The sequence below is a fragment of the Monopterus albus genome, unplaced genomic scaffold (genome assembly GCF_001952655.1).
Source record: "Monopterus albus unplaced genomic scaffold, M_albus_1.0 scaffold1.1, whole genome shotgun sequence".
Lineage (NCBI taxonomy): Eukaryota > Metazoa > Chordata > Actinopteri > Synbranchiformes > Synbranchidae > Monopterus > Monopterus albus.
Window position 1 is genome coordinate 3,109,071 of NW_018127881.1, and position 26,326 is coordinate 3,135,396.

Here is a 26,326-nt window from a genome sequence, read left to right on the forward strand (position 1 = left end):
CCGGTAAAAGCAAAGCCGCTCCTGAAGCTGCAGAGGAAGAGAAGTGAGATCGATATGTGAGCCAGTGTCTGCGGAAAGCTGTCAGCACCTTGGGGCCTTTCGACCGAAAGCCTGCGCTTCCTCCTCTGCCCATTCTTCTCCTCCTCGGGAGCTGCGAGTCAGCAGGAGCGCTCACATTGTCTCTGATTTGCCGGGACACTTGAGAAAGGTCTGCGGAGTCTCCTCTCGGCATGGACAGACAACTGGCCTGACTAATAATCGGATTTTCCCTCTGCATATTCTTCTTTCTGAATGATGGTAAGTGTAAAATATCCTCACTCCTGTCTGCCCAGATGGAACTGTATGTCATTTTTGCATTTTAACTTTGATTATGTCTTTGTGATTTAGCAGGCTGTTAATTCTGGCCAAACCATTATATTCAATTAAATGGGCCTAGCCTGCAGAAATACTTGTTCTTATTGCAAGATTATGTCTCATAATTCGTATTTCAGCTTTTACCAGTGCTCTGATAATATTTCAAACATGCATCACACGTAATTTACACTGAGTTTTACTTATTTGCCCACAACCATTTTAACATTTTCTTACGAGGCACATTCATGATCTGTTTTAAATAAACAAGCACAACACTGATCATTTTGTTCTATTTTTTAAATGAATTTTAATTTATAGATATCTCTCCTAATCATGTTACAGGTCTGCTGATATAATTACAATATTTAAACTCGCTTATTTTCATAGAAGTGAGTGTATGGGACATAGGCCTAAATGTGTTTAACAATCACGCTGATCCTTGAAGGACAACTCATCTCAAAGGCCTGATATAATGCTTGTTACATGGGTTAATGCAAGACAAATTAGTATATTCTATTGCAGGAAAATAGGCCAATGTCAAAGTAAATATGACATCTTCCTTTTTCTGGGTAGTTGGAAATATCATGTCAGCTGAGTACATTATCACACAGTTTTCTATTTTATTTAAGGGTGATTAATAAGAACAGAAAATCCCTACATCTGCCATCAACAAATCAATTATTTGTGTCTCACTGAAGAAAAAGTGTGTGAGGCACCTTCTCTTTTGATTGAGCTCCTTTGTTTTTCTTGGTGCTGGTTGAATCCGTGCACGGCTTAAGTGCAGAAGATTACACCCAAATCGCTGACACCCCCTCAGCAGCCATGCAGGGACCCTCATTAACTAAATTAGGGCAGCCTCACTAAGCATTTTTCAAAGGCTGGCATTCATATTTTTCAAGGACCCCTTCATGGCTGCAGACTAGGAGCTCACTCTCCCTGTGTTTTGCCAACCGTTTAAATCACCTTTAAACATTTCTATCAGCTGCACAGTCACAGGAGCAAAGACTGATGGACTCCACTCCTTTTTTTTTCCTTTTTAATTGATTAAAAAGAATAATAAATTAGAATCTGTTTGGATTTTTAATATATTTAACATGTGAGTTTAATTTTGAAGTACATAATGTGAGATCAATAATAACATTTCTATTTTGATTTAGTTCAGTTTATCTGAAATAATATTCTGGTTTTGTATATTCATTGATGGTGTGTAAGCTTAACTACAGAGAAATGTGCTCCCTATAGATCTCAAAAGTGTCATAGTCATTTCAGAATTTTTAAAATAAATAAACTGGACATGCATCTTGTCCTTGTCTGTGTCAGTTGTCTGAAATAAACCTGCCGGGGTAACTGCCGGCAAAGTGCGATTCTTATTTTAGATAGTTGCTGTATCAGATTCGGGCCTGTGGTGGATTGTAAATCTTACTTGCATTTTAACCTCCACAAATAACACCCAGGGGTCCGATGGAGGGGACTGGGAGGTGTGTTCAGACCACATACCGAAGGTGTGTGCTCGGGCGTGTTTGATTTAACACTGTGGTTTGTCTCTTAATAACATTAGGCCCCATTTCTGGACTCTCTCTCCACGGCTGACCCAAGATCCTCGCTCAGTCGCTCTCTCTCTCTCTTCCCAGCCTTCATGGCTCTTATTACCACCTCTAATAAATAGTGAATAAGCAGCAGCCCATGAAGTCCCAGGCTGTGGAGAATTCCCCATCCTTTAGCACAAGGCACCCCCTCTTAAGAAAACAAAAATTAATTCCAAACTCCTGTGTAGCCAAACGTTTGTGGAATGATAAATATTTTCATAGGAAGCTCTGTTCTTCCTGACTTTATCTGCACAAATTTCATTATATTTCTTCAAAACCACACACTTCTTGATGTCTTTGAGCCTCTCTCTCTCTCTCCCTCTCTGTCTTTCTTTTTCTCTCATTCCTCTCTTTCTTTATCTGCGAGTCAAACAGCTTTGCTGACTTGAACTCAAGGTTACACCAGGGCTGTCATGTTAGCACATACTCTGACAATGTGTTCATTCCACTCTGTCAGTCTGAAATGAAGGGATCGTCCCAGTAATAGAAGCTGGACTGTTTCAGCATCAAACTAGTTATTTATCACACTGTCATTTTCTGCATTGAAGTAAGTGTGTTCAGAATCTGAATGAGAGAAACACGTTAATTAAAACAAGCTATAAAATAAATTCAAAAGCTGTTGAAAAGAGCAGAATCTGGCTAAGTTTGGTAAAATAATAATATCAATTTAGATATTTATTTACTATTTTTTTTAAGTTACAGTTGTATTTGTTTGCTAATTTCTGGCCAACCAGTGTTGTTGTCCAATCATCCACAGTTTTTTTTATTTATTTTGAGTTTCACATGTAACTATGTCCATGCAGTAACCTCCTTGAGAGGTAAAAGTAAAAAAAAAACCTCTGTGGGTAATAATGAATCACCAGCAAACTGTGAAAAAGTATAGCAAAAGTCAAGTAAACTAAAGGTGAATCAAATCACAAATTTCAGTTGGGTGAGTTTAAGGTTTCAGTTCATGAAACAACAAATTTCTGAAATGTATACAACCTCTGAGGCAGCAACATGAATGTAGCCTGTATGTGCAGCTGTCTGCCTAAACAGCAGCGCAAACCAAAACTCAGTTATTCTTACTCAGTGTTATTTATTTAAATGTTTAGTAAGAACAGGAAGTTATACTGTTAAACAAAGACAATGCTGTACAATGAAGAAGTGTGAAGGATTGAAGTCACTGATTTAGATTTATTAACATACAAAAACAGTTTGGCTCCCTCTCTTCTAATCCTCATTTCCTCCTCCAGCCTTCTATTTAGGTGACACTGTGGGTTTTCTACAGTTGGGTTATAGTTTGCATATATGCGTGACAGACACTGGAACTAAAAGTTGTGCAGGTGTGTTTGAGTGTGAAACTGCTTGTGTTTTCAATACGTTTGATGAAACAAAGGTTCTGGATTGAACAGAGATGCTGGTGACATTATTGGTTAATCTGTTGCATCTCAAACAGTTTGAGGAACAAAAGTTATCACTCTTCACCCTAAATGTCGTCTCCTCTCCCGCCCTTCCCTCCCCTTTTAATTCCCTTAAGCCCCAAAGAGCACCCGGGGAGGCCTTGTGGTGATGTGTGTGAAGAGCTGTGTGTGTGTGCATTAAACCCTGGGCTGTCAGCAGACAGCAGCTGTCTCTGTGGCTATCTCCTCCGCCCTTATCACATCTTGAGAATGGCAAAGCCACACACATTGCGGACTAGCCTGCACTGACCATTGTTCATTTTTTCATGCTTAATAACAGTTTGGGTACTTTCCACTGAGAAGACAATTTAACAATCTGCTGTGGTGCTGGGAGAGTTTTTTAGGGATCCCAGTTTTTCTTCAGTTAAACATTTTTTCTGAATATACTGTAGATTTTTTTCAACAATCGTTCAATGCCAACTTATATTTGATAATGTCCCACTTGGCTTGCATTCTTATCTCTCCAAAAAGGCATAAATCACTCTCTTCTTCTCTTTTTTTTATTTTCTCTTTCACTCTCACAATCTCCTACAGTAATTCTACCAGTAAAGAAGTAACTTGACTGTGGACCTAAGGTTGTATGTAACAACTTTAAGCTTCAGCTCTGTTTAGCTGGCTGTTAGCGACTGCAGTCGCTCACCATCATCTGCTGAGGAGACTAAGTGAAGGCAAACCTTTTTGTCCTAATGACTAATAAAGCAGAAAGTCTGAAAGTGCATGTTCATTAGAGAAGGCAGGAGCACTCATGCAGTCAGACGTGTGTCAATTCTGAGTGTGCACGCGCGTGTGACCACCCTTCCATCACTAGACCAGATGTGTTTTTACCTGGGAGTCAGACCACCATCTGACTGGGGTCAGTCCAGTCCTCCAACCCTGCACCCACTCCTCCTGTTGTTGGGAGGTCTGCCAGCTGTCCCCTCACTCTGATCCCCATCTAGGGGCACTGGTTGTAGGGGAGGAAGAGTTTTGGGGGGTAGTTGGTCCTTCTTGAATTTGGCAGTATTCCTGGGGAAAATTATTAGGGATGTTATTAGAGTGTGTGTGCCAGGGTATGGGCAGTGAATTTGAGTGTGGGGGAATAAAATAGAATTAACAAGCAGAAAAAGAGTGCAAAATGTTTTGAGAAGTAATTTACAAAGGAGTAAAAGATTGGGTACTGGAGCAACAGGGAGATAAAGACATTGTTCAATAAAGAGGTTTTGATTACTGAGGGACAAAGAGGGTTTGCTTCTGGCATTAAAGCAGTCTTGTTGCAAAAAGTTAGTCAAGTGGAAAGAAAAGGCCACCAAGTCTGTGAGGTAAAGTTACACAGTGTGCAGACAGAGTCAGCAACAGGTTCACTGCTGCCAGAGATTAATTGGAGCCTCTCATAGAATGACTTCTGTTTCTTTCAAAGAAGCTCTGTGTGTCTTTTGTGTCTCATGTATTAGCCAGGTGTGTGTGTGTGTGTGTCTCTCTGTGTGTGTTGTTTTTTTTTTTTGAAGAAAAGTTGCAGAGACCCCCCCATGAGAGTTCAACCCCTCGTTGAAGGGATTATTTGCTTGCAGACGTCTTAACCTGGTTGCTTGTGTTTCCTAATTTTTGGTTGATGATGGAAACATCATCACTTATTTAGGATAAGCTGGGAATGTTTGCATGCTGTCTGTGTGAAACTTCATTGGGAGGGATCAGCCTGATAGTAAACATGTGACTGAAACATGGAAACATCTTACTCCTGTGTTTTTGCTTTTTACTCTCTCAGCAAATGTCAAGGCTAGTATGTAGAGTCAACAGAAACTTAACAGGTTACTGTTGAGATTATCATTTTTCCCAAAGTCCAAAGTAACCTATTGTTATTTTCTTTGCTTTTTTTTTTGTTGTTTTTTGCTGATGAGTGGCTCTGTATGCGGCTAAACAGGAATATTATGTTCATTGATTCAGTCATGTCAACAACACTCAGTTTTAGTGTAGCAAGTAAAAACAGACAAGCACAAATAGAACCTCAACTAGATTATGGCTCATGTCCTAGTCTGGACAGTGACATTACTGGCTATGACGTTGAGTTCTGCTAACACAGTATTATATAGAAAGGATTATACATTTCTTATTAAAGGCACGTTCAGCGAACTGCTGGCTGGACTTACATTGCACCCAACATGATGGTCATTTGTGAGAAATTTGTCAGCAATGATTGCTGTAATTGATTCATCATTTCAATCATTTTTCCAACAAGAAACCAAACATTATCTGGTAGCAGCTTTTCTGCCCTTAGGTTTCTTGTCAGTAAACTGAATATCTTCGGGTTTTGTAGTGTTTTTCAGACAGAACTAGAGTTTTGAAGCCTGGGTCTTGCAATATTGTGATGGCTGTTTTCACAGTTTAAAATTTCTTTTAGACTAAATGATAAACACTACAGTATGTAACTTTAAGGTAACACTAGCATGAAGCACCAAATCAGTCCACTCTGCTCTGCCCAGCGCTCCCTCTCCCTGTTCCACTGTGCTTTACTCTGGTCTGCTACTCTCCGCCACGCTCTGCCCAACTCTTCAGATGTTTGTCGTTATGAAATTACAATAAATGAGAATGCAACAAAACTTACTGATCAAGCAGAACCAATTGAAAATCTCTGATTGGTTAGAAAGGCCAGTCCCACTCTAAACCTTTTATTATCTCTGCACTGCTGCCAGTGCTGTTCAATGAGTCTGGGTCACAGGAGGCTTCGACAGCACCTCTCTACAATAAGACAAGTTCTGGATCAGATTTCTAAGGCAAACATATGTGAAAAAAGTTCCATACTCTAGCTTTAGGAAAATAATAAGCAGAATAATTGAACAGCCATGGGCTTTTTGCTTGTGTTGCCTTTAGTATGTATTTTTTTATAGGCATATAAATATGTTTTGTGCATATCAAATTGCAGATTAGCAAATATGTGTATATGGTTTATTAAAGAATTATTAGGGGTATCAGGACAGAGTCTGAAGCAGCTTGTAGTCTTTTTATAAGCAGTTATTACAGGTTTTAAAGAAACTGTCAAATAAGACACTGTTCAGTGGTTCTCACCTGCTTGCTAAATCATTTACTGCTATTTGTGTCAGGTGGTATTGGCCTATTATCACTGATATTAAAGATGTTATATGGTTTTGCCTGTGTGTCAAAGGCAGTTTAAAAAGGCAGATGCCACTGATTTCCCCCACGAAAACCCCGACAGTGTCACACAAACCCAAATACTGTGCCCTTGTTCTGTGACTTTTTTATCAGTGACTAAGAGAGAGGGTCTGTGTGCTGCAGTGAATCAAGCCTCCAAATTCCCCCCAGGCACTTAGGCAGATTGTCCAAATTGAGGGCTCCAGGTGGGGTCCCATATGGCACGATTACAGACCAGCAAGTCACCATGTCAAGCTTGACTGAGAAGCACAATGTTTCAATAAAAGGCCTGACCATAGGAGGGTCACGGCAGTGCGTAACCAGACTCTAACATGTTGTCTCAAGACTAAGACAGACACTGACACAGCACACATATTGACACTGTAAACATATATCTCAGCAGACACATGCTCAAGACACCGGATATTCAAATCATTTTTTGAGAAATGTAAATAACATAAAATGACACACACCCTTTAGTTACATAATTAAACAAAGCTGATGGAAGTTGTCAAAAAGTGACCTTTATGTAATATTACTAGTGATTTTTACTACATGGTATGGATACATTCGTATTTCAGATATGAAATAACAATCCAACTTTGAGTGAACCTGGTGACGTAGTGCACGATTTGTTATTGTAAAATTTATTAAATGAAAATTGTTCATAAATCTAACTGCATTACTTGGCCACATGTGATTTGATTTCTTAGCACTTAGTATCCAGCGCTTCTACAGGATCTTGCCTTCTTGCATTTGAGGTGTCATGTGCAGCCTACAGAGATAACAGGTCAGTATGCTTAAAACAAAGTGCTTGCTGGATGGTTGGAAAATCCCTTCCCCCTGCACGTTTCCAATGTCAGGATTGGGGGAGGTGCGTCTAAAAACTTTTGTCCCTTTCCAAAAACCAACACTCAGATATTTTAAACAGCATTGGGCCACATTAACCCATCTCTCTAAAGTGTTCTTTTTCACTTTTTACGGTTAAAAACAATTGCACCACTGTGAACCGCTTTAACAAAAGATTGTTGAAAAGTATGCGCTGTTATCCCTATCTGAATAATTATTGTATCTCAGCCCTCTGTGTGACAGCCAGCTTTTCACTTCACATGTGCCTATTTACAGTATAACAGCTAGAAACACTGTCACCTTCAGATGTAGTTGGACAACATTATAAAAACTCATTTGTTTAGTGTATACCTTGTTTTTGGCATGGTGTTCTCCTGATAAGTCTAGCAGGTTAGCACATATAAATCAGTATCACGTCTGTCATTTTCTCTTCATTCAACACTTTAGTTGAACGACAGGTAAATCTGCATGAACTCAGTGTATTTCTTTAAATGTATCAAATGACATTTCATCTTAAACCACAATACACCATCCTGTGATGTAATCCATCAGCACAAAGGCTAGAATTTGATATCCGTGAAAGAAGCAGTGGTCTAGTGGAACCCTGGGACCCAGGTGAAGCTGGTGGGACTGGACTCGTGGCCCTGTGGCCTCCTGTGGCCCCCACTGGGTTTGTTTTAGCTTTAGTTTCAGCCCTCAGCCCTCCACGTCTCTGCTGAGCTCCGCTCATCTTCCCTCCGGTGTCCTGCAGTTCCCATGGCCTTGTGCGCCCTCCTCCCAGGCCTCGCCCTGAACCAGGAAGTGCCTTTGCTATCGCCACACAAAGTTTTTGTGTTTGTGTGTACGTCCTTGTATGAGCATACAGGACTGTTGAAGGGATGCAGCTAAAGACAGGGGGACTCTGAACAGGCATCGCATTCACTGCTGAGGTGCTAGGAAATGCAAAGCACCGGAGCGCTTTCTTTATTTTCCCTCTGTGCAGTGGGATCGGTGTACTTTCTTGAGCTTTACAGTCTGCTTGTTATAAAGGGCAGAACAGGAAAGCAAAAAGAAATGAACACATAAAAACATGGTTTAGATTGAAAGTTAAAGAATTACACAAGGTTATTAGTGACTTGACAAACAGTAAATCACCTCCTTAGTGTCATAATTACACATTTGTTTAACAGGCAATAACACAGATGTGAGTCTTTGTGGCGGCTTCATGGTAGAAAAACACTTATTTATTCAAAAAACACTGCAAGCTGTCTTGGGTGTTTTTTAAAGGCCAGGAGGGCTATATCAGCAGAACTTGGCACAATATGAGATTTGTTTGCTCTGCTATTATGTGTCTGCCTCAAAATGCTGTTGTTAATGACAGAAGAGCAACACAACAGACACTGTAAATCAACTCAGCTTCAAGATGCCACTGACAGTGAAGCGTCTGTATCACAATGTCTGCTACTTCTCAGACATCTTTTACTTTTTCCTCCACCTTCATCTCTCAGCTGCTGTAAAACCCTGCTGCCCCTATAAATCATGACTGTCATCTGTCTCTGTCGCTGTGATGTCAGTGAGGTCGGAGGTCAGGCAGTTAGCTGCGACTTTGCCAGACTGGCATGGCCCAGAGGCAAAGAGGGAGAGAGAAGGAGACAGAAGGAGAGAGAAAGAGAGCAATGACGGTAATAAATCAGTTCAGTTTGTTGTGCATTGTCCAATAGCACAAATAAACAAAAGTGGCTGAAATGTTTCTGTACCAAAGATGGGTTACGTTACGCTTTTGTTGTTTTTCTGTCTTCTGTATGCTTGGATCCATAGTGATTGTTGAATATTTCACTCCAAAACCACCCATATGCTGCGAGAAAAACCTCCGTTCTTCTGGGAAGGCTTTTCACCAGATTTTGGGACTTGGCCAAAAGTGCGTTAGTGAGGTTGGTGCTGATGTTGAGCGATGAGGCCTGGCTTTCATTTGGCATCTTGATTCTTCCCAAAGATGCTTCACTTTTACTCCAAACTGGTCTAAATATTTCTTGCTGCACTTGGCTTTGTTAACAGGCTAATTTTTAGATTGAAACACAAAAGAGTTTTCCCACATTTGTTGTCTCAAAGTGTAAAGTACATTGATTGCTGTAGCATTAAGATTTGCCTTAATTAGAACTAGTGAGTCTAAGCCATACTTTTGGTCCTATAGTCTAGATGACATTTTACCTACTGTATAAGTTTCAGCTTCAGTCACCCACAGCCTGCTGCAGTTGAACAGACTGACCTCGTTCAGCTTCCTGCTTAGACGCCGGCACTGGTCTTTTAACCTCCAGCCTACTAACCCAGAACATTTTCTCTCTCGTTCTTGTCTTCTGATAAATCTGGTAATTGGTCAGTCAGTGTTACAAATAATCCAATATGTTATGATATATTTAGTTTTCTGGAATTCTAAATAAAAAGCAACTTGTAGATAAAATAACTTGATGGGTCTGTCAATCCAGTAACTGATCATGCATTTCATCACAAGGATGCAAAAATCCCTAAATCCAGTATTGCTACAAAGCATAATACAACCAGAGAAATATACAGAGATCTCTTGTACAGAGTACAAGAGATACAGCTGCTACCTCAGTCAACACTGTGTTGCAAAATCTCTTGTGCCTCATCCTGTCATCCAAACTCTTTCTTGTCTTACAAACCTCTATTGTCTCATCATATCACCCAATGTAGATTGTGCTGACCTGAGAATTGTGAATACCCTTCACACTGCTGGTATTTAGAATCTGGATCACAGCCTTGTTCTGGATGGTTTTTTTTTTTTTTGGTTATTGGACTGCCAGAGGTTCTTATAACCACATTCCTCCCATCAATACCCCATGTATCTTTTTTCTCCATCGGATCTGCTGCAACAGAGCCGGAGGCACGTCGCCATGTGTCAGTCACCCACATACCTGTGTCCTGATGATGTGTATTTGCTATTGTTTCCACAGGAGAGTTGACGGCTTCTGAAGAACCTGACTAACAGCAGTGTGAGAGGATAAAGAGGATAAAGCTCTCTCTACAGAGGCAGGTGAGAGAACAAACCTTCAGCAAAAAAAAAAAGTGCTCACTCTATACCTTTCAAATAAACTGTAGCATAATGATAAATCTAGTCATCAGGACTGTGACTTCTCATAGATTTGGAGTGTGCGGATAATGTATTTCTAATACAGTAAATGTAGACCGTGCCTTTTTGTGAAATCCATTCACATTTTTGATGGAGTTGGAGAGTTTCCTTCTCATCACTGATTTCCCTGCTGGTTTCACCCTAAATTTTCTAAAAGTGCCCTTTCCTGCTCTTTCACAGGGCTTCTTATTTTCTGTCTTAAAGTCATTCTACCTACTGCAGGTGAGTTTTCATGGGATTTGTCACTGAAATAAAAAGTGCAAAGAACGCTTGCCTTTGTGTTTATAAGTGTCAGTACAACTAATATCTGTTGATTAAAATCATGTGCAATATCCTTTTGAGTTTTGATCTAGCCTTTAATAGTGTGATGTTAAATATGAACTTGTAAGCTTATTTGCACGTATCTACAACAAGAGTTGATTGCTTTCTTCCTCAAAATCAGTTCTGTGGCAAAAACAGATGTTGTGTTGTAACAGAAAGGGAAGAAGAACCTTTTGCTAAATGTTTCCTCATGATTTCTTCCTTCTCCAGGATCAGTTGACGGGGAACAAGTGTCATGGCTGCATATGGACAGACTCAGTACAGCCCCGCCCTCCAGCCTGCAGGACCATACGCACCTTACACTCATCACTCACAGGGCTACAGCATGCCATCTTACAGTGTGTACTCACAAACATACAGTCACTCAAATTCATGCTGTATTTTGATAAGTATCTCAGAAGTAAAAGAAAAAGGTTTGTAACATGGCAGCTAGATTTTAGATTATTAGAGCAAACTTCAAAGAGTAATAATCTAATTATTATATTTTTATATTTAAAACTTAGTGTGGCTCTTTTTATTAAAAACATAAAGACAATTACAGTGCGGTACATATGGCAACATCAACATAACTGAAAAGGGACTTTTCTAGGGAAATGATAAAAAATGTCAGTTTTTTATATTTCACTACATGTTCATCCTGGTTGTGATATAAATCATCTGCTTTCCTTCTAGACATTAAAACCGAGGATGGCCTGAGTCACTCTCCTGGACAGACAGGGCTACTAGGCTACTCAAACTTCAGCAGCACTCCTCCCAGTCAAAGCCTCTACAGCTACTCACACACACATGGTTAGTCTGAGTGTACTGAATGTACTCACACACACACACACACACACACACACACCAGTACAGAATGTTTGATTTCAACCTTAGCATCCATCCTTTTACTGCCATCCTCAACTCTTTCACTTCTTTTCTTTCTCCTATCCAAATCTTCCCTCTCCTCTCCTTCTCTCTCCCACACACCTGTTCTCCATTAGCTGTGGTCTGGACTCCTGGCGTCAAAAGTCTCCCCACCCCTCCTCTTTTCTTGGGGTCAGGCCCCCTTTCTCCACTCAGACCAACAACACAGCATGCAAGGGCTTGTGTGTCTTAGAAAAAAAAGAGTAAAGAACACAGAAAGGAAGAGAAATTAGGAGGATGGGAAACAATAATGGGCAAAACAAAAGAAGGGTAAAGGGTCTTTGCTGAAAATGCTCACATGAAGACGTGCTATGCATTGGAGTGTGGGCAGCCCTCTGCCCACACATGGCTGTGTGTGTGTGTGTGTGTCTCTGCTGTACACATTCCTCAGTTGTCCGGCGCCCAAAGCATGACTCGCTCAGTGTGAGTTTATGGTTTTGAAAGCAGTGTGAAATTGACCTTGTGTGTGAGAGGGGAGAGGTTAAGGTGCGTTTTATGGAGGGGTGAGTACGTGTAATGTTGCAGATGACCTCATTGTCACTAAAAATATGAAACAAAGGAGAGACAAAACAGCATACAGTAAAGAGATGAGTTGTTGTCACATACTGTATATGCTCTGCACTGCATCCACATACAATCTGCCCAGTCTTAAAAGAGTGTTTTCCTACTTCTGTGACAATTGATTGCAACTATACATCTAAGAAACACAGTGATGACACTTTTTTCACCAGTGTTTGTTGGGTTCCACCAGAAGTAATTTCATTTCTATGGCTTTACACCAACTATAAACAAAGGAGCGATTGCTGAGAGGTGGGAAAACTGCAGCATCAGTAAAATGATCTCTCATGAAACAGGAAACACTAGTGGTTCAATGATGGTCATACAGGTTGTAAACAAACACCGAGGTCAGCCAGTCTTATTTGGATAAGAAAAAAAAGCTAACTAGTACTACCTAAACGATACAGTACAAACATCACACATGATAGTTTACAGACTGACGTATTTGTTTAGTTTTGGTCTACTGTACTATCCTTAGTTGTGTAATGTTACCAACAATTCATTGTACTCACATTCAGATTTATGTTCAGAGAAAGTCATATGAATAATCAGGCAAAATAACCTGGTTGATCATTTGACCACATGTACTTTTTTGCCCTTTCTGACATTATTGTAGTGATTACACTGCATTCCCAGGTCTCAGCAACGGCTTGTTACCGTAGCCTATAAAAATAAGGGCTACAGTTATGGAAACAAGAAATGACTGAATTATCCATAACATACATCCATAACAACAGCATAATCCCTCAGTAGTGCTGGCCTGACCACTTTTGTTGATATACCATAAGGACTGTATCTAGTAGTACACAGTCCTGATTCAGACCCTAAATGAAAAAGGTCAGAATGTCACATTTCCTCATGCCCAGTATTTGGTTAAGTACAGCTGTAGCTGCTTTATTTGTTCATGAAGAAGAACAAACTCCACCCAAGATCAGACAGCTAGTGATTGTCATGGTTCATTCTTGGTCTTTGGTCATGTGATGACTAATAGGTGGCCTTCTACACGGAGACTATTGTAACCCATTCAAAGATTCACTTTTTGGTATTACTCCCTCTATAAGAGAAGATTCAAACATCAGACATTACATGGGATTGTACATTCTCATGTAAACACATTTCTGATTCAACTTCCTAGAAATTGCAAATTACAATGACCGTGCTTTCAATGACCAACAAACATTTTGAAACCAAGCAGAGTCTGACTTTGAAGGACACTGTTCCCAAACAAAACAAATTTGTTTGAATATTTTTATGCATAAATCATTAACTGCAAACTTCAAACAGTAATAAACTGCCACAACATCTAAATGTTTGTAGGATTTCAGAATGTTTCCATGTCATCCATTATACTGTACACAATATACAATATTCATTCGCACACACCACAAAAATCCACTGAAACGCGTACTATACTGTGTGTACAACTGAAACCAAATGGGGGCTATGGGAGCCTTTTCTGTGTTTACTTAGGAGACCTCCTGTATTTTTCCTTTAGTTGCTTTGAAGTGTTGTTCGGGGAAGTTTCAGTGCGGTTCGTCCACTGAGTCATTATTCTTCTGTTTGTCATGCACTGTGGAGTGGGGAAGAAGAAATGGGGAACAAGAGAGAGCAGTAGTGAGGAAATGATGGGAGGTAGGCTTGAGGAAATTAATCTTTAAAAAATATTTCAGGATGTTTTTGGTCCTGTCAGAAGAGAAGAGTAAACGTAACCCTTACAGGGAAACATGTTGTACAAACCATTGCCTGTAATCACTTAAACTACATTGTATTAAATAATAAGGCTGATCATTTTATAAACAGTGTTATCAACCACTCCTCATACAGAAACTAAGACCAACAATAATTTGTCTCTACTTATGATTAAAATCTGTCAGCCCTGGATCAGCTTATTTGTCTATGCCATAGACCTCCAGTGACGTTTAAAAACAATTACAAACACAACAGGGAAGCACACCGCTGCATTTAGTGACATTTTTCCTCATTATGAAGCACAATATTTGTTAAGAATATCCAGAGGTCTTGTGCATGGGCTCTTGACTCTTGTTTACTCCAGATGCTGAAAAAAATTACAGCTATTTGGAGCCTTTTAGGCAACATTTTTAAAAAATGTCAAGGTCTGATGTTTTTGTAATGAGGACAGATGTCACCCAGGGCAGCTGTGTGTTTCCCTGTTGCGTTTTCAATAGTTTTTGAACAACAATGGAGATCTATGGCACAGACGAATAAGCTAAGTCAGTTCTGACAGACATTGATCGTGAGTAGAGGCAAATCATTGTTGGATTTACTCTCTGTATGGGGAGTGTTGAAAATGCTGTTAATATAGAAAATGACCGGCCTAATCCTTTAAGTGTACCTTTCTGCTGTAAGTTGCAAAAGATAAAGTTGGAAACCAAGCAATTATTCGCAGATGTTATTTAACTGTTTCTCTTATTTTTTTCACTTCTCTAATACCTCAGATTGTGACCAGTTACCTACCACTGTAGACTCTGTAGACTTATTACCAAGTATTGCAAACCATTTCCATTACCCCTGTGCTTTTTAATTGTTGAATGGATCATCTATGGATTGTTTGCTTATCAACTCTCAAAGGTTAACAATCATGAGGTCACAGGGAGTTTATATGCCCTTAATGAAAGGCACAGTGAACTACTTTGGCAACTGATATCGAAAGTTCATTAGTTCATTCTTGGCTTGTGACCAGTCCTTTTCAAGACTTTATAAAAAAAAAAAAATCCGTTTGTGAACTTTTGACATATCCAGCCAACAGACAAACAGAAGGAGAGTAATGAAAGTTCAAAATATTATTCTGTGGCGTGGGTGGAGGTGATACGATTACAGGAGATGTAATTAATCAGACAAACAAACAGCATGGACAGACTTGACAGAAACGATACAGGATGAGACAGCGTCACCGTGGGAGGAAATTGCTTGGAGGAAGACTTTCCAACCTTGGCTTGATTAGACTGAAAAGAGTCCCAGAGCAGCAGAAGCAGAAGACTTTCCCACCTGTATTGTTATGTCAAGCATAAATCTCACTGTCAGCTCCTGCAGCACTGAGCTGTCAGAGAAGAAAGAGTTAGAATTTACAGCTCATTACTTATGTCGCACAGCTTCACAGATCAGATCAGATGTTATCAAATTATATCTGAAGTTGATTCATCAGTACAAAATGTAACAGTCAAATCTCCCACCAGCTGACCATGATTGACTATTACCTAAAAGTTTGACCTATGTCTTTATACCATTTCTCAGGTGGTGGTATTTCATCTGGGATTTTTCAAGGCACCCATGCGATCTCCAGTTCAGCCCCATTCAACCCAACCCAACAAGTGAGCAATTCAGCATTTTGGTATCAGCTCCTATCGTTTGTCAGTAACATTACTGACTTTGGTTTTGAAATGAAAATGTACATATTTTGATGCCACTGCCATCGTCTCTGTCCTGACAGGAGTTTTCTGCATACTCAAGCTACAGCCAGAGTCAGTATCCTCCATATTATAACTCCCACCACTACAACAGCCCCTACCTAACCAGCAGCAACATCAGCCCCGCTGCCATCACAGCTCCGTTAGCCTATCAGCATCCAGAACACCCGGTCATGCTGCCCACTCACAGCCCAGAGTCACACTCAGGTGAGAACTACAACCCCTGCTCTTTGTTTGAATATTTATGTTCTATAGACTGCCACTGAAATAAAGTACACAGTGACAAAGGGAAGCCAGACTACTCCCAAAGACAACATACTGCACACAGATAGACATAAAATGAAACTAGCAAAAATTGAAAAAGGATTTTATTCAGTCATGCTGAATTTAAACCCATTTGAAATTACAGAAACATTTATGTAGCTTGCAGTGTGACATGCTACTGGCCCATGAGACAATTTTTAAGGCCCCCCACATTTTTAAAGGTTATTGTTACATCTGGCCCAGAAACCGATTTTCCATTGTTTTTCTTGTCTTTAATTTTATAAATTTTATAATAAGCATTTAATTTCCTAGCAATATGTGCACCTAACTTGTCAGTATACTGTAATCAGCAATCTGGTTTACAGAAGCACACCTGACACAGAGTTTCAGGAGAGGTGGACAACTAATTAATTTTTACGGAGCTAAATGTGACTGCTTCCTGTCTCATCTGCAGTTTTCACAACAATCTCCAGTGGCTTTACGTCACCAAACATGTGGAGTAGTATGCTAGGTCGAGGGAAAGGTGAGGAAACATAGAGCTACTCAGATTCAAAGTTGTTTTGTATTATTATTAAAATGCTGCAAGTGAATAATCTGGGTAAAATGACTTTGAGTCCCCTGAATATGAAGATCTAAGTCTCTGTTACTAGTAACTTGACTTAACATGTTGACTTTGTGGAGTTCTCACTTAACCTGCTCTAGATTTAATAAAAACTGAATCTGACAAAAAGCTTGTTTTGTAAAGAACAATCTGCTATTTTGTTTTATGTGTGTTTCAGGAGAGTATCACCCGCCACCAAGCCCCCCGACACCAGGTAAAGAAGAGGGGGTCTCAGCACGAAGGGGGTCAGATGGGAAGTTGAGAGGGAGGAAAAGAGTCAGTGACCCCGCTCCACCTCTGGACTCTGATATAGAGGTAAACAAATGCTCACACGGTGTTGAAAAACTATGAGTATTTCTCTAGAATATTTACCTTTCTCTCTCTCACACACACATATAAATGTTCATGAGGTTGACATTACATATCTGTTATTTCACTGCAGCGAGTGTTTATCTGGGATCTGGATGAAACCATCATCATTTTCCATTCACTCCTCACGGGAACCTTCTCCTCACGATTTGGCAAGGTACAGCAATGCAACCCCTCCCTTTGTCATTTACCGTAACAACTGCATGCTGTAGCTTATCACACTTTGACAACGGTTAATTATGCGGTTGGTAGGTAGGTACAGTCTGGCACAACAGCAGACTAGTGTAATCTTGCTTTAGTCAAATCACCCTTTGTTTCAGTGCTCAAGTGCTTATTTGACTATGAGTCAAAGGTTTGACTGCGTGAGCTGAGTCCATGACCTTTGGGTCTCGTCCCTGAGCATTTTCACACGCTGGCTGTTTTGCCTTTCTTCCCTCTTGTTTCTTTTCATAATGCACTGGGACTGTTTAGCTACCCCGGCATCCAGCAGTGTGATTGGCAGCCAGAGGGATCTTTGCATACAGTAACAGACAGGCAGCTGACAAGGAGCGGACAGTGGTGTGTTCCTTGTTTTTGGCCAGGGGCTCTGTGTTTTGAATTCTCACAGCCCCCCTGTGGGTTGACACAAGGCTGATGGGAGTTTAAGAGCAGCATTTCTGCAAGCCCTGCATGCCATTGTTTCTTTGCCTTTTTTTTCTGCTATGGTCTATCAGGAGAGAGATGGAGAGCAAGAGAGTAAATCTACTGAAACGTGACTCCTGTGCCAAAAATTCCTGATTCCTCCCACTGCCCAAATACCCCGCTGCTGGATCACAGGGAAGCTCAGTTGGACAAAGTCTGACATCAAAACTCAGACATGCAGCAGGAGAATTAAATGACTGACAGCAGAAAAACTAACAGTCTGAAGGGTCAAGACAGCTTACAAGCTAGAATCTTTTTTTTTTTAACTCTCTGACAACCATAATACATTTTTCTGACATGAATTATCTCCAATTTGGCTCCCATTTCATGTCTAGATTTAACAACCAGACTTCTTCTTACGATCTGTCTTTTAAGCTCTTATCATCAACAAATGTTTGAACCTATAGGCTATGCAAAGACAAGTAGGGGTGCAGCTTGCAGGAAAGAATAATGTGCAGGTTGAATTTATTTTCACCAGCTTGGTTAGCCAGAGGTGAACAGAGATCCACATTAGGAGCAGATTCACCTCCGCTGCTACAGCTCTCCCATGATTGTATGTATCATCTGTCTTGTAGTGTGTGAATTTTCTTCCTTAGCTTTGTCTTTGATATCCAGCGTCCCCTGCATAAGGGTTATGGTGGGAACAGGACATGCAGGGAGCACGTTTTGGGTGCTTTTTGTCTTTTTCTCTCACCTTTTTTGTCTTTTAAATTCTTGTAAGGGATTAACAGAAAGAGGCTTTTATTTGTCCTTCTGTAGAGAAGCAGCCCTCATCTTTGAGGAAGGTGATTACAGATAATTATTTCAGTTATTAGACAAACAGAACAAACCTCTCTTAAGCCATTAACCCCTCCCTCTTTGTCGTTCGCATTCATCTCCTCCTCTTCTTTTGGCCGGAGTTTCTGAATCCTGCCCCTCGTCATTTTCTCCTTGTCATTCTACTCCTCCTACTGAACTTTTGCCCCCCGTCATTCTCAATTACCCTTTTCTTCTTATGCCTTTTATTCCAAGGGAGGTGTTTTATAATTGTCGTCATTTACCCTAGTTGTATCATCAAGCTCATTCCTACGATTCTGAGCCAGGAGCCCATTCTGCTTGTCATTTCAGATGCATTAATCTTATGTTCACCTTTGGCTGACACCTCTCCTGTTTCGCTGCCAACGATGAACCAATACTGGCATCAAAACATCATGCCACAAATGTACACACACCTGCTTTTGTAATCTTGAATGACACACGCCCACGCGGTGTGTCAACCTGACTACCTGCACATTATGATTGATGTGTTTCTCCCAATGCTGATTTATAATTTGTTCATAAGAAGCAAAATTGAATTTAGTGTAATGCAACACCCAAGTAATTACTAGATTTTTTTTTTTATACGAGAAAAGAGAAGAGAGGTTAGGTGGTGTGAAGTGTTGATACAAACAGAAAACACTGAAAGCAGGTGAAGGTAGTGGAAGACCAACATTAACAGAGTATACAATACATAGACACAATATACAGTGTATCAACTATATATGTTTGCTTTCCTGAAATACTTGACTGAGTGAATTCAGATATAAAATCTGCACTGCCTTGTCATGTTTAAGCCATCTCAGTGAGCTGCATTCATTTTTAGAGACACTAGCTTTGCTCATTGGGTGGAGGTTGTTGTTCAGTCTGGTCCCGACTCATCAGCCAGAGCTGTACAGTATTGTCGATAATGCTAGTACACAAATGTTAGCATGGTAAGATGAACTAACTTGTGAGCATGCATTTAGTGCAAAGCACTGCTGTGCAGCCTCGCAGGATCATAATATGCAAAAACACTGATATGGCTGCTTAAGCCTGGAGATGACTGACTTAATGGATCATACATGACTTTAATAAAAAGGTGTTCCCAGAGTTTTTCACAAAGTCAGGAGTGAATTAAACTAACTAAACTGAATATGTCTGTGCTGAATTTACTGGAAGTAAATTAGGAAAAAGGGCCAGTGGAGAACAGTGGGCGAAATGGGTGTGCCAAATTAAAGATAATCAAATCAAAAATCAGCAGAGCATTTGACAGATAAACATTCACACTTGCCTTTCCCTGGTACTTCTTTCTGTCAACCCAGCTCATGAGTTTGCAGAAGAAGTGAAATGAAAGCTGTTCAGGAAAACAAGCAGGCGCCAACAACACTGACAAGACCTGGTAGCATGACAAGTGTAGTGATATTTAATAATTCAGTTAGACCATCAATCTCTCCCTGAGCTCATGATTTTATTATTTGTTGTTTTTTGTTGTTTTCATTTTATTAGCGAGGTCAACAAACCAGTTTTCTTTCTTTAAAAACGTACAGTATGCGACTAGTTTAGTTTTTACATGTGGCTGAGGGGGAATGTGTTTACACATTGTATGTGCAATGGGCATGCGTCATAACAAACAGTAGACACATACAGTAAATACAATACAGTCATTGTTGCTGAAGATGCCAAAAGGAAAACCGCATTTGTGATTAACAAATACATTTCACAGGTTTCCTGCCTGTTCTTAACTGTGTGATGTCACTTTGTCTCTCTCTTTGTAGATTTGCAAGGATAAAATATGCAGAAGATTTTTAAAGTAAGGTATTCATTTTAAGGTGTGTGTGTGTGTCTATGTGCCCATGTGCATCAGGACTCCTCAAAGGCAGCATCTCTTGGCTTGTGGATGGAGGAGATGATCTTCAATCTGGCTGACTCGAGACTCTTCTTCAATGATTTGGAGGTGAGTTTGTGTGATAATGTCTAAATACATTAATTTAATTTAATTTAATTTTTAATACATTTCTACAGTTGCAGGATTAAATTGTGTTTAATTGGCAGCCATTCACTTAAACTTTTATCTTGGAGATTATACTTTTCTTTGCCCAGAAATCACACTATGTAGATTTAAACATTCTTTTCTCACTACACTTCATGTCAGTGTTTTTGTAACAATTGTGAGACTTTTCCCAGAAATCTGGAAAACAGCAGCAATGAGAACAAAAGGCCTTTCCATGTAGCAGCCTAGCCAATTTGACATTAGGGTGTTGGCATCCATTGTAGACCTCCCCTAACACATCATCTATCTTGTATTAATTCATAAACTATTTCCCTTCCTGAGTGACTTGACAGTTAGACGTCCTGGCTAAAAATCTACCAAAGTTGAATTTTTACCTTTAGGAGTGGTGACTCCATTATCCATACTGCTTATCCTGAAGAGGATCACAGGGGGACTGACACTGGGCAAGGGACGGGGTCCACCCTGGACAGGTCGGCAGTCTATCACAGGGCTGACATTAAGAGACAGACAACTACACACACCCACGCTCACTCACAGTCAATTTAGAGTTGTCAGTCAAACTAGGTTGCATGTTATTGGACTGTGGGAGGAAGCCAGAGCACCTGGAGAGAACCCACACAGGCGCCGGGAGAACATGCTAACTCTACACAGAAAGTCCCCGGGTTGGCCCGGGTTCAAACCCGTAACCCTCTTGCTGCGTGGTGACAGCGCTAACTGCTGCGTCACCATGGTGACTCCTTTAAAAAAAACTCTTAAGGGGTCATTAAAATGCTGTTTAACTACCTGCTAGTCACGTGCATGTTTTTAATCGTGCATTCCTCCTTGTTCTGACAAAGACAAAGGTTGAAAAAAGAGTGAGAGAACAAGTACACTCTGTGCTGTAATTATAGGTGTGTGTCTGAGCGTCCAAGAAGAAAATTAGTCAAATGGGAGGAGGAACAGTCAAACAAAGGGAAAGGAGCCAGCAAAGCTATTTGCAAACCTGGTTTTTATCCCCCTTCTTGTTGTCAAGGCTCAGTGAATCTCTAAAGCAGTAGACCACTGCAGGCTGACAACTGCTGTTAAGTCTTGAGGTACAATTATCTTGTCCCTCCTTTGTCAGTAGCTACATCAGCAGCTATAAGTGTTATCACTGCTGTCATGTCTGAAATACCACAAGAAAACTACATAATTATAATTGGCAGGAACAACTGCCTTATTAATCAAAGTTTGAATTTCCAGTTAACATTTTCCTGATTACAAACCTGATGCTGTGGCTGTGTTCCACCTCATTTCCAGTTTTTGAAAATAATTTCAAATAAGATTACATGAAATGTCACTGTGTGGGGCTGTTCTGAGTGCACAGTGCCAAAACTTTCATTTGTATGTTATGGCCTGTAGTAGTGGCCCTACAGGGGTGGATGACAGCTGAGTGGGAGGTGGACTGCAGCTCTTGAGATATGAGTTATGTACAGTAGAGGTGGAGGGAAGATGAGGTAGCGTCTCTGTCTGGCTCAACACGACAGTAAAGTGATAGGAGAGCCTGTGTTCCCCTGGGTCACCGGTGACAACTGGGAGTTATACTAGGACTCGTGTATTATGTGTGTGTGTGTGTGTGTGAATGAAAAATAGACGGCTATCGGATTTAGAGGCTTGAAGCTGGACTCACAGAGAAATAAGAGAGATCTTACAATTATTATTATTTATTTTATTTTATTTTTTGAGGAAGCCATATGTTTAAGCTACAGTGTGAGTTTAATCCCTGTGGTTTGGTTGGTTGCTCTTACATCCAACAGAGAGGAACCACATGCACACCACTGTGCTTGTTTAAGACAGAGGGCCATTCTTAAGATGATATTTTTTTAAACAAAATTTTGGATGCACTGTGAAAAATGCAGACTTATTTTACTTTAGTTTACCATGTGGTTTTACTAGAGTTGCACCGCCATGTTGACTGCCCTGTATCTCATGGCGCCTCGCTGTCCCGTGTCCTGACACCTTATTTCCTCCTTCTTTGTCATTTGTTTTAGCTCTTTTTTTTAAGTTTTCATAGCTACTATCACTCCCGGAGGCTCCCTTAAACAGGAGAGACCTGCCTGTACAGGGCTCCGCTCTGAAATGTATCTCTTGATATATCCGCTCTCCTTTTCATTTCCCAGGAATGTGACCAGGTTCACATTGATGACGTGGCATCAGACGACAACGGACAGGACCTGAGGTAAAGCTTATACTGTGTTACTGTACTTAGACCTCATGATGAGAGAGTCTGACACTTCTACTGTGGCTTGAGAACCAGACTTGCCCTCCGGGTTTTAGTGCACAGGAGGAAAAAGCAGCAAGATGAGATGAGGAGTGTGTGTTCACGCATGCAAGCATGTGCACGTTTTTTGTTTCCCCAACTTCCGCAGCCATATAATATGTCACATGCTTATCCTATGGTTTCATTTCTTATCGAAATATGTCTTTACCATTACCCCTATACAGACAATATTTTACTGCACAAACTTGTTGAAGCAGTTCAGAATACTTTTAGGAGTATTAGGAGAAAGAGCCAGACTGTACCAAAGTACTTTTTTGTTTTTATATTTTTCTACTTATGTTAAATCTATATAATGTACTTGATGGTTTTATACTGAAAAAGCCTCATTTACAGCATAATTCAATTTTAAAGCATGTCTTGACCCTGAAATGTTAGTGGTCTCATTGGCACACCTCTGTACATTTGATGAATGTTTAAGTACTGCCTTCTCTTTCATAGCCTGAATCATTTGCATTAACTTGCAAGAACTTTAAAATGTCACCATGAATACAGTTGTATCTGCAGTTCTTTGAAGCATTGCCTGAAATACTGATGATAGTGATACTGCTGTATAAGATGATCTGGAAAAATACTATTTGTGATTTTATGATCTACCCTGGCTGTTTCCTGTATTGTGATCATGCAGCACTTACAACTTTGGATCAGACGGCTTCCAGAGCCCAGCAGGGCCTGGCTCTCTGTGCCTTGGGTCAGGGGTCCATGGGGGGGTGGACTGGATGAGGAAACTTGCTTTTCGATACCGCAGAGTCAAAGAGATCTACAACACATACAAGAATAATGTCGGGGGTAAGCTGTTATGTATTTACATCTAACACTGATGTATAAAGCTTTTAGATATACAGTAAAGATAGTTATCGTATACTCAAAACTATTTAGACTGCCTCAGCTTCTCTGAGGGTTATGGTCCTCCCTGCTTTGTTACAAACTCTAACCATCAAGCGTGTGCTTCTCCTTTATGGGCAGGTTTGCTGGGCAGCCCCAAGCGAGAGGAGTGGTTACAGCTGAGGAGAGAGATGGAGGTCCTGACTGACCTGTGGCTGACTCAAGCGCTCAAAGCCCTGGCGCTCATCAACTCCAGGTCAGTTCATGCTGCCATGGCTTGATTGGCACCAGTGGGTCATTTAACAATAGCTGATTGCTCTACTATATGATGCTGTAAGATTTAAGACATCCATTCCACAGGTGGAAGAAGTATTCACATCCTTGACTCAAGTAAAAATACCAGTACCACAATGTAAAAAGACTTTTTACTTAAGTAAAATTCTGCATTCAGAATCTTACTTAAGTAAAAATATGTTTTATTATTATAACAATCCTTTAAGTGTTCTTATTTATCAAAAGTAAAAGTACTAATTGTGCAAAAGTAATAGTAATGTTAAGTTATTATTTCTACTGCATTAGATAATTATTACTGTTGAATTGTACATGTTGAATGTGTAAGTAAAATTCTACTATTGTAGCTGGTTAACCTGAACTACAATCTACAATGTTGGGTCATATTTTAGATCATTAGTTTTGTTTTCACAATCTTAACATGAAAACCAACAGCAAATGTAGTGGAGTAAAAGGTGTGTTTGTTTTCTTTTGAAATGTAGTGAAATAAAATAAAAATATCCTTAAGTACAAGAATTTCAATATTGTGCTTAAGTACAATACAGTACATGAGTAAAGTTACTTAGCTATGTACTTTACAACACTGGTCATGACTTACCTGTGCAGTAAATGTGTCGGTCCTCTCCTGCTCCAGGCCTAACTGTGTGAATGTGTTGGTGACCACCACGCAGCTCATCCCAGCCCTCTCCAAGGTGTTACTGTATGGCCTGGGCTCAGCTTTCCCCATAGAGAACATATACAGTGCCACCAAGACAGGTGAGGAAAATCTGAGAAAGAAAGTACATGGGAAGATTTAGAATCGCCATTAGAGTTCAGTCAACCTCAGGCTATAATTTCCTATTTTAAAGTGTATCTTCAAAGGTACCATTTTAAGCACTTAACCTTTGATTTTCTGTCTTTTTAAAGGCAAAGAGAGCTGTTTTGAACGTGTCTCTCAGCGGTTTGGTCGGAGAGCAGTGTATGTGGTGATAGGAGATGGAGCTGAAGAAGAGACTGTGGCCAAAAAGGTATGGTTCACTCTGTTTTATGACTCCGACTCTTGATAAATGGGCCACAACTAATCAGTTAACTTTAGAAGACACTTGATCTCTGCAGCATTTTTTTGTACTCTTTGCATTGAAATGTCAGAATTTCACCTGGATTTTGCTGTTCAGCAAATGTCTCTCTCTTGTGTTATTTTTGATACATTATAAGCAAACATGTTATCCACATGTCCTTTGTCATATACTACAGTCCATATTGCACATCTGCAGTGCATCTGCAGGAGCACTGCAAGTATGTCTGAGTTTACATGTTCTACATTAAACCTCCATTTAATTTTAATTTTAATGCGGTTTCCTTAGAAGAACATGCCATTCTGGAGGGTGTCTTGTCGGGCAGACCTGGAGGCTCTGAGCCATGCACTGGAGCTGGATTACCTCTAGAGGGCGCCAGCTGCTGCTCTCTGTTCTTCCATCTGAAATATCAGAAGCTCTATGGCTCTCGAGTGCAGCTAGCGGGTGACGGTGTCCCTAGAGACTGATTCAGAGTCAGTATCGCTATTTCGAGAGAGCATTCAGACAAACCATTTCACATTAAAGCCAAAGGAACTGTAAGGATTTTGAAGTGAGGCTGCAGTATGTCTGTGACACATAACCGTGAAGCCCAAAGTGCTGGACCAAAGTAAAATAAGAGACCAAAGCTCCATAAATACCCCTAGGGAACTATGGTTAATACTGCATATACTTAAAAAACACTTTTCCTTTTTTTAAACTTTGTTCATCTCAGCTATATGAATGGTGTCCCTCTTGTGTACACAAAAAAAAGTGTTGCACTGAATACAAAATCTTACATCTTGTTTAATGACCGAAGCGAGTATGTCTGCATGAATGAAGAGTTAGATTTTTTGTTTGTTTGTTTGTTCTACTGTGTGTTTTTATGTTTGTTCTGAGACTTACTAAATTTTCTCTTAGCAATACTATTTTAAAGAAAAGATTAGAAGCAGGGCTATAAGTTGTGATGTTACCTGGGATAGATTTTGCCTTCACTATTATTTTGGATTTGTTTTTGGCCAGACAAATGTCAAATAACATTCTTGTCATAGTTAGAGACTATTAAAAATAGTCTGTATTTTAAGCTATTTATTATTGGTTTGGTTTTACAACACAATGAAATACAGAGCTCAGCATAAAAATCCCCTTCAGAGACCATAAATCTTGATCTGAAGTTGTCTTGAAGATGCTGTATTATAGGCTCAAATCTTTACTTTTGATTCTGGGTTGTATATATTATTATGTTTTAATTCACTTTTTCTGTCCTTGACTAATTTCCTAATAACCTGTTTGTAATATAGATGATCTGGTATGATTGTGCATGTGCCGATTACACTGCCTGTCAGCTTAGCTATGATTTGTATATAATGCTTTATTGTCGATTTGTTTTGACAGACAGTTAAAATAGATGAATAAAGATAAATTAATTGCATTGTGGGGGAAGTGCAGTGTCACCTAATTTCATTTCATAGAGTTACTCAACCTGGAGGCT

General features: G+C 40.0%; 1 protein-coding gene across 1 annotated transcript; it reads left to right on the forward strand.

The window, feature by feature from the left end:
- eya2 (EYA transcriptional coactivator and phosphatase 2) lies at positions 1-26,266 on the forward strand. The gene is made up of 16 exons (XM_020623961.1): positions 1-297; positions 10,306-10,385; positions 10,662-10,703; positions 11,013-11,140; positions 11,475-11,591; positions 15,516-15,592; positions 15,712-15,895; positions 16,732-16,868; positions 16,996-17,079; positions 20,245-20,334; positions 22,530-22,588; positions 23,316-23,476; positions 23,654-23,768; positions 24,438-24,559; positions 24,710-24,810; positions 25,147-26,266. The coding sequence occupies exons 4-16, from the start codon at positions 11,038-11,040 to the stop codon at positions 25,225-25,227; spliced, it is 1,431 nt and encodes a 476-aa protein (XP_020479617.1). The 5' UTR covers positions 1-297; positions 10,306-10,385; positions 10,662-10,703; positions 11,013-11,037; the 3' UTR covers positions 25,228-26,266.
- Positions 26,267-26,326: the final 60 nt, after the last annotated feature.

What these genes read in the sequence shown, in the direction of transcription:
- eya2 (XM_020623961.1), top strand. Translation starts at nt 11,038, where the DNA reads ATGGCTGCATATGGACAGACTCAGTACAGCCCCGCCCTCCAGCCTGCA. An exon ending in CAGCCCAGAGTCACACTCAG is followed by an intron (nt 15,896 to 16,731) that starts GTGAGAACTACA and finishes TGTGTGTTTCAG; the next exon opens with GAGAGTATCACCCGCCACCA. An exon ending in TCTCCTCACGATTTGGCAAG is followed by an intron (nt 17,080 to 20,244) that starts GTACAGCAATGC and finishes CATGTGCATCAG; the next exon opens with GACTCCTCAAAGGCAGCATC.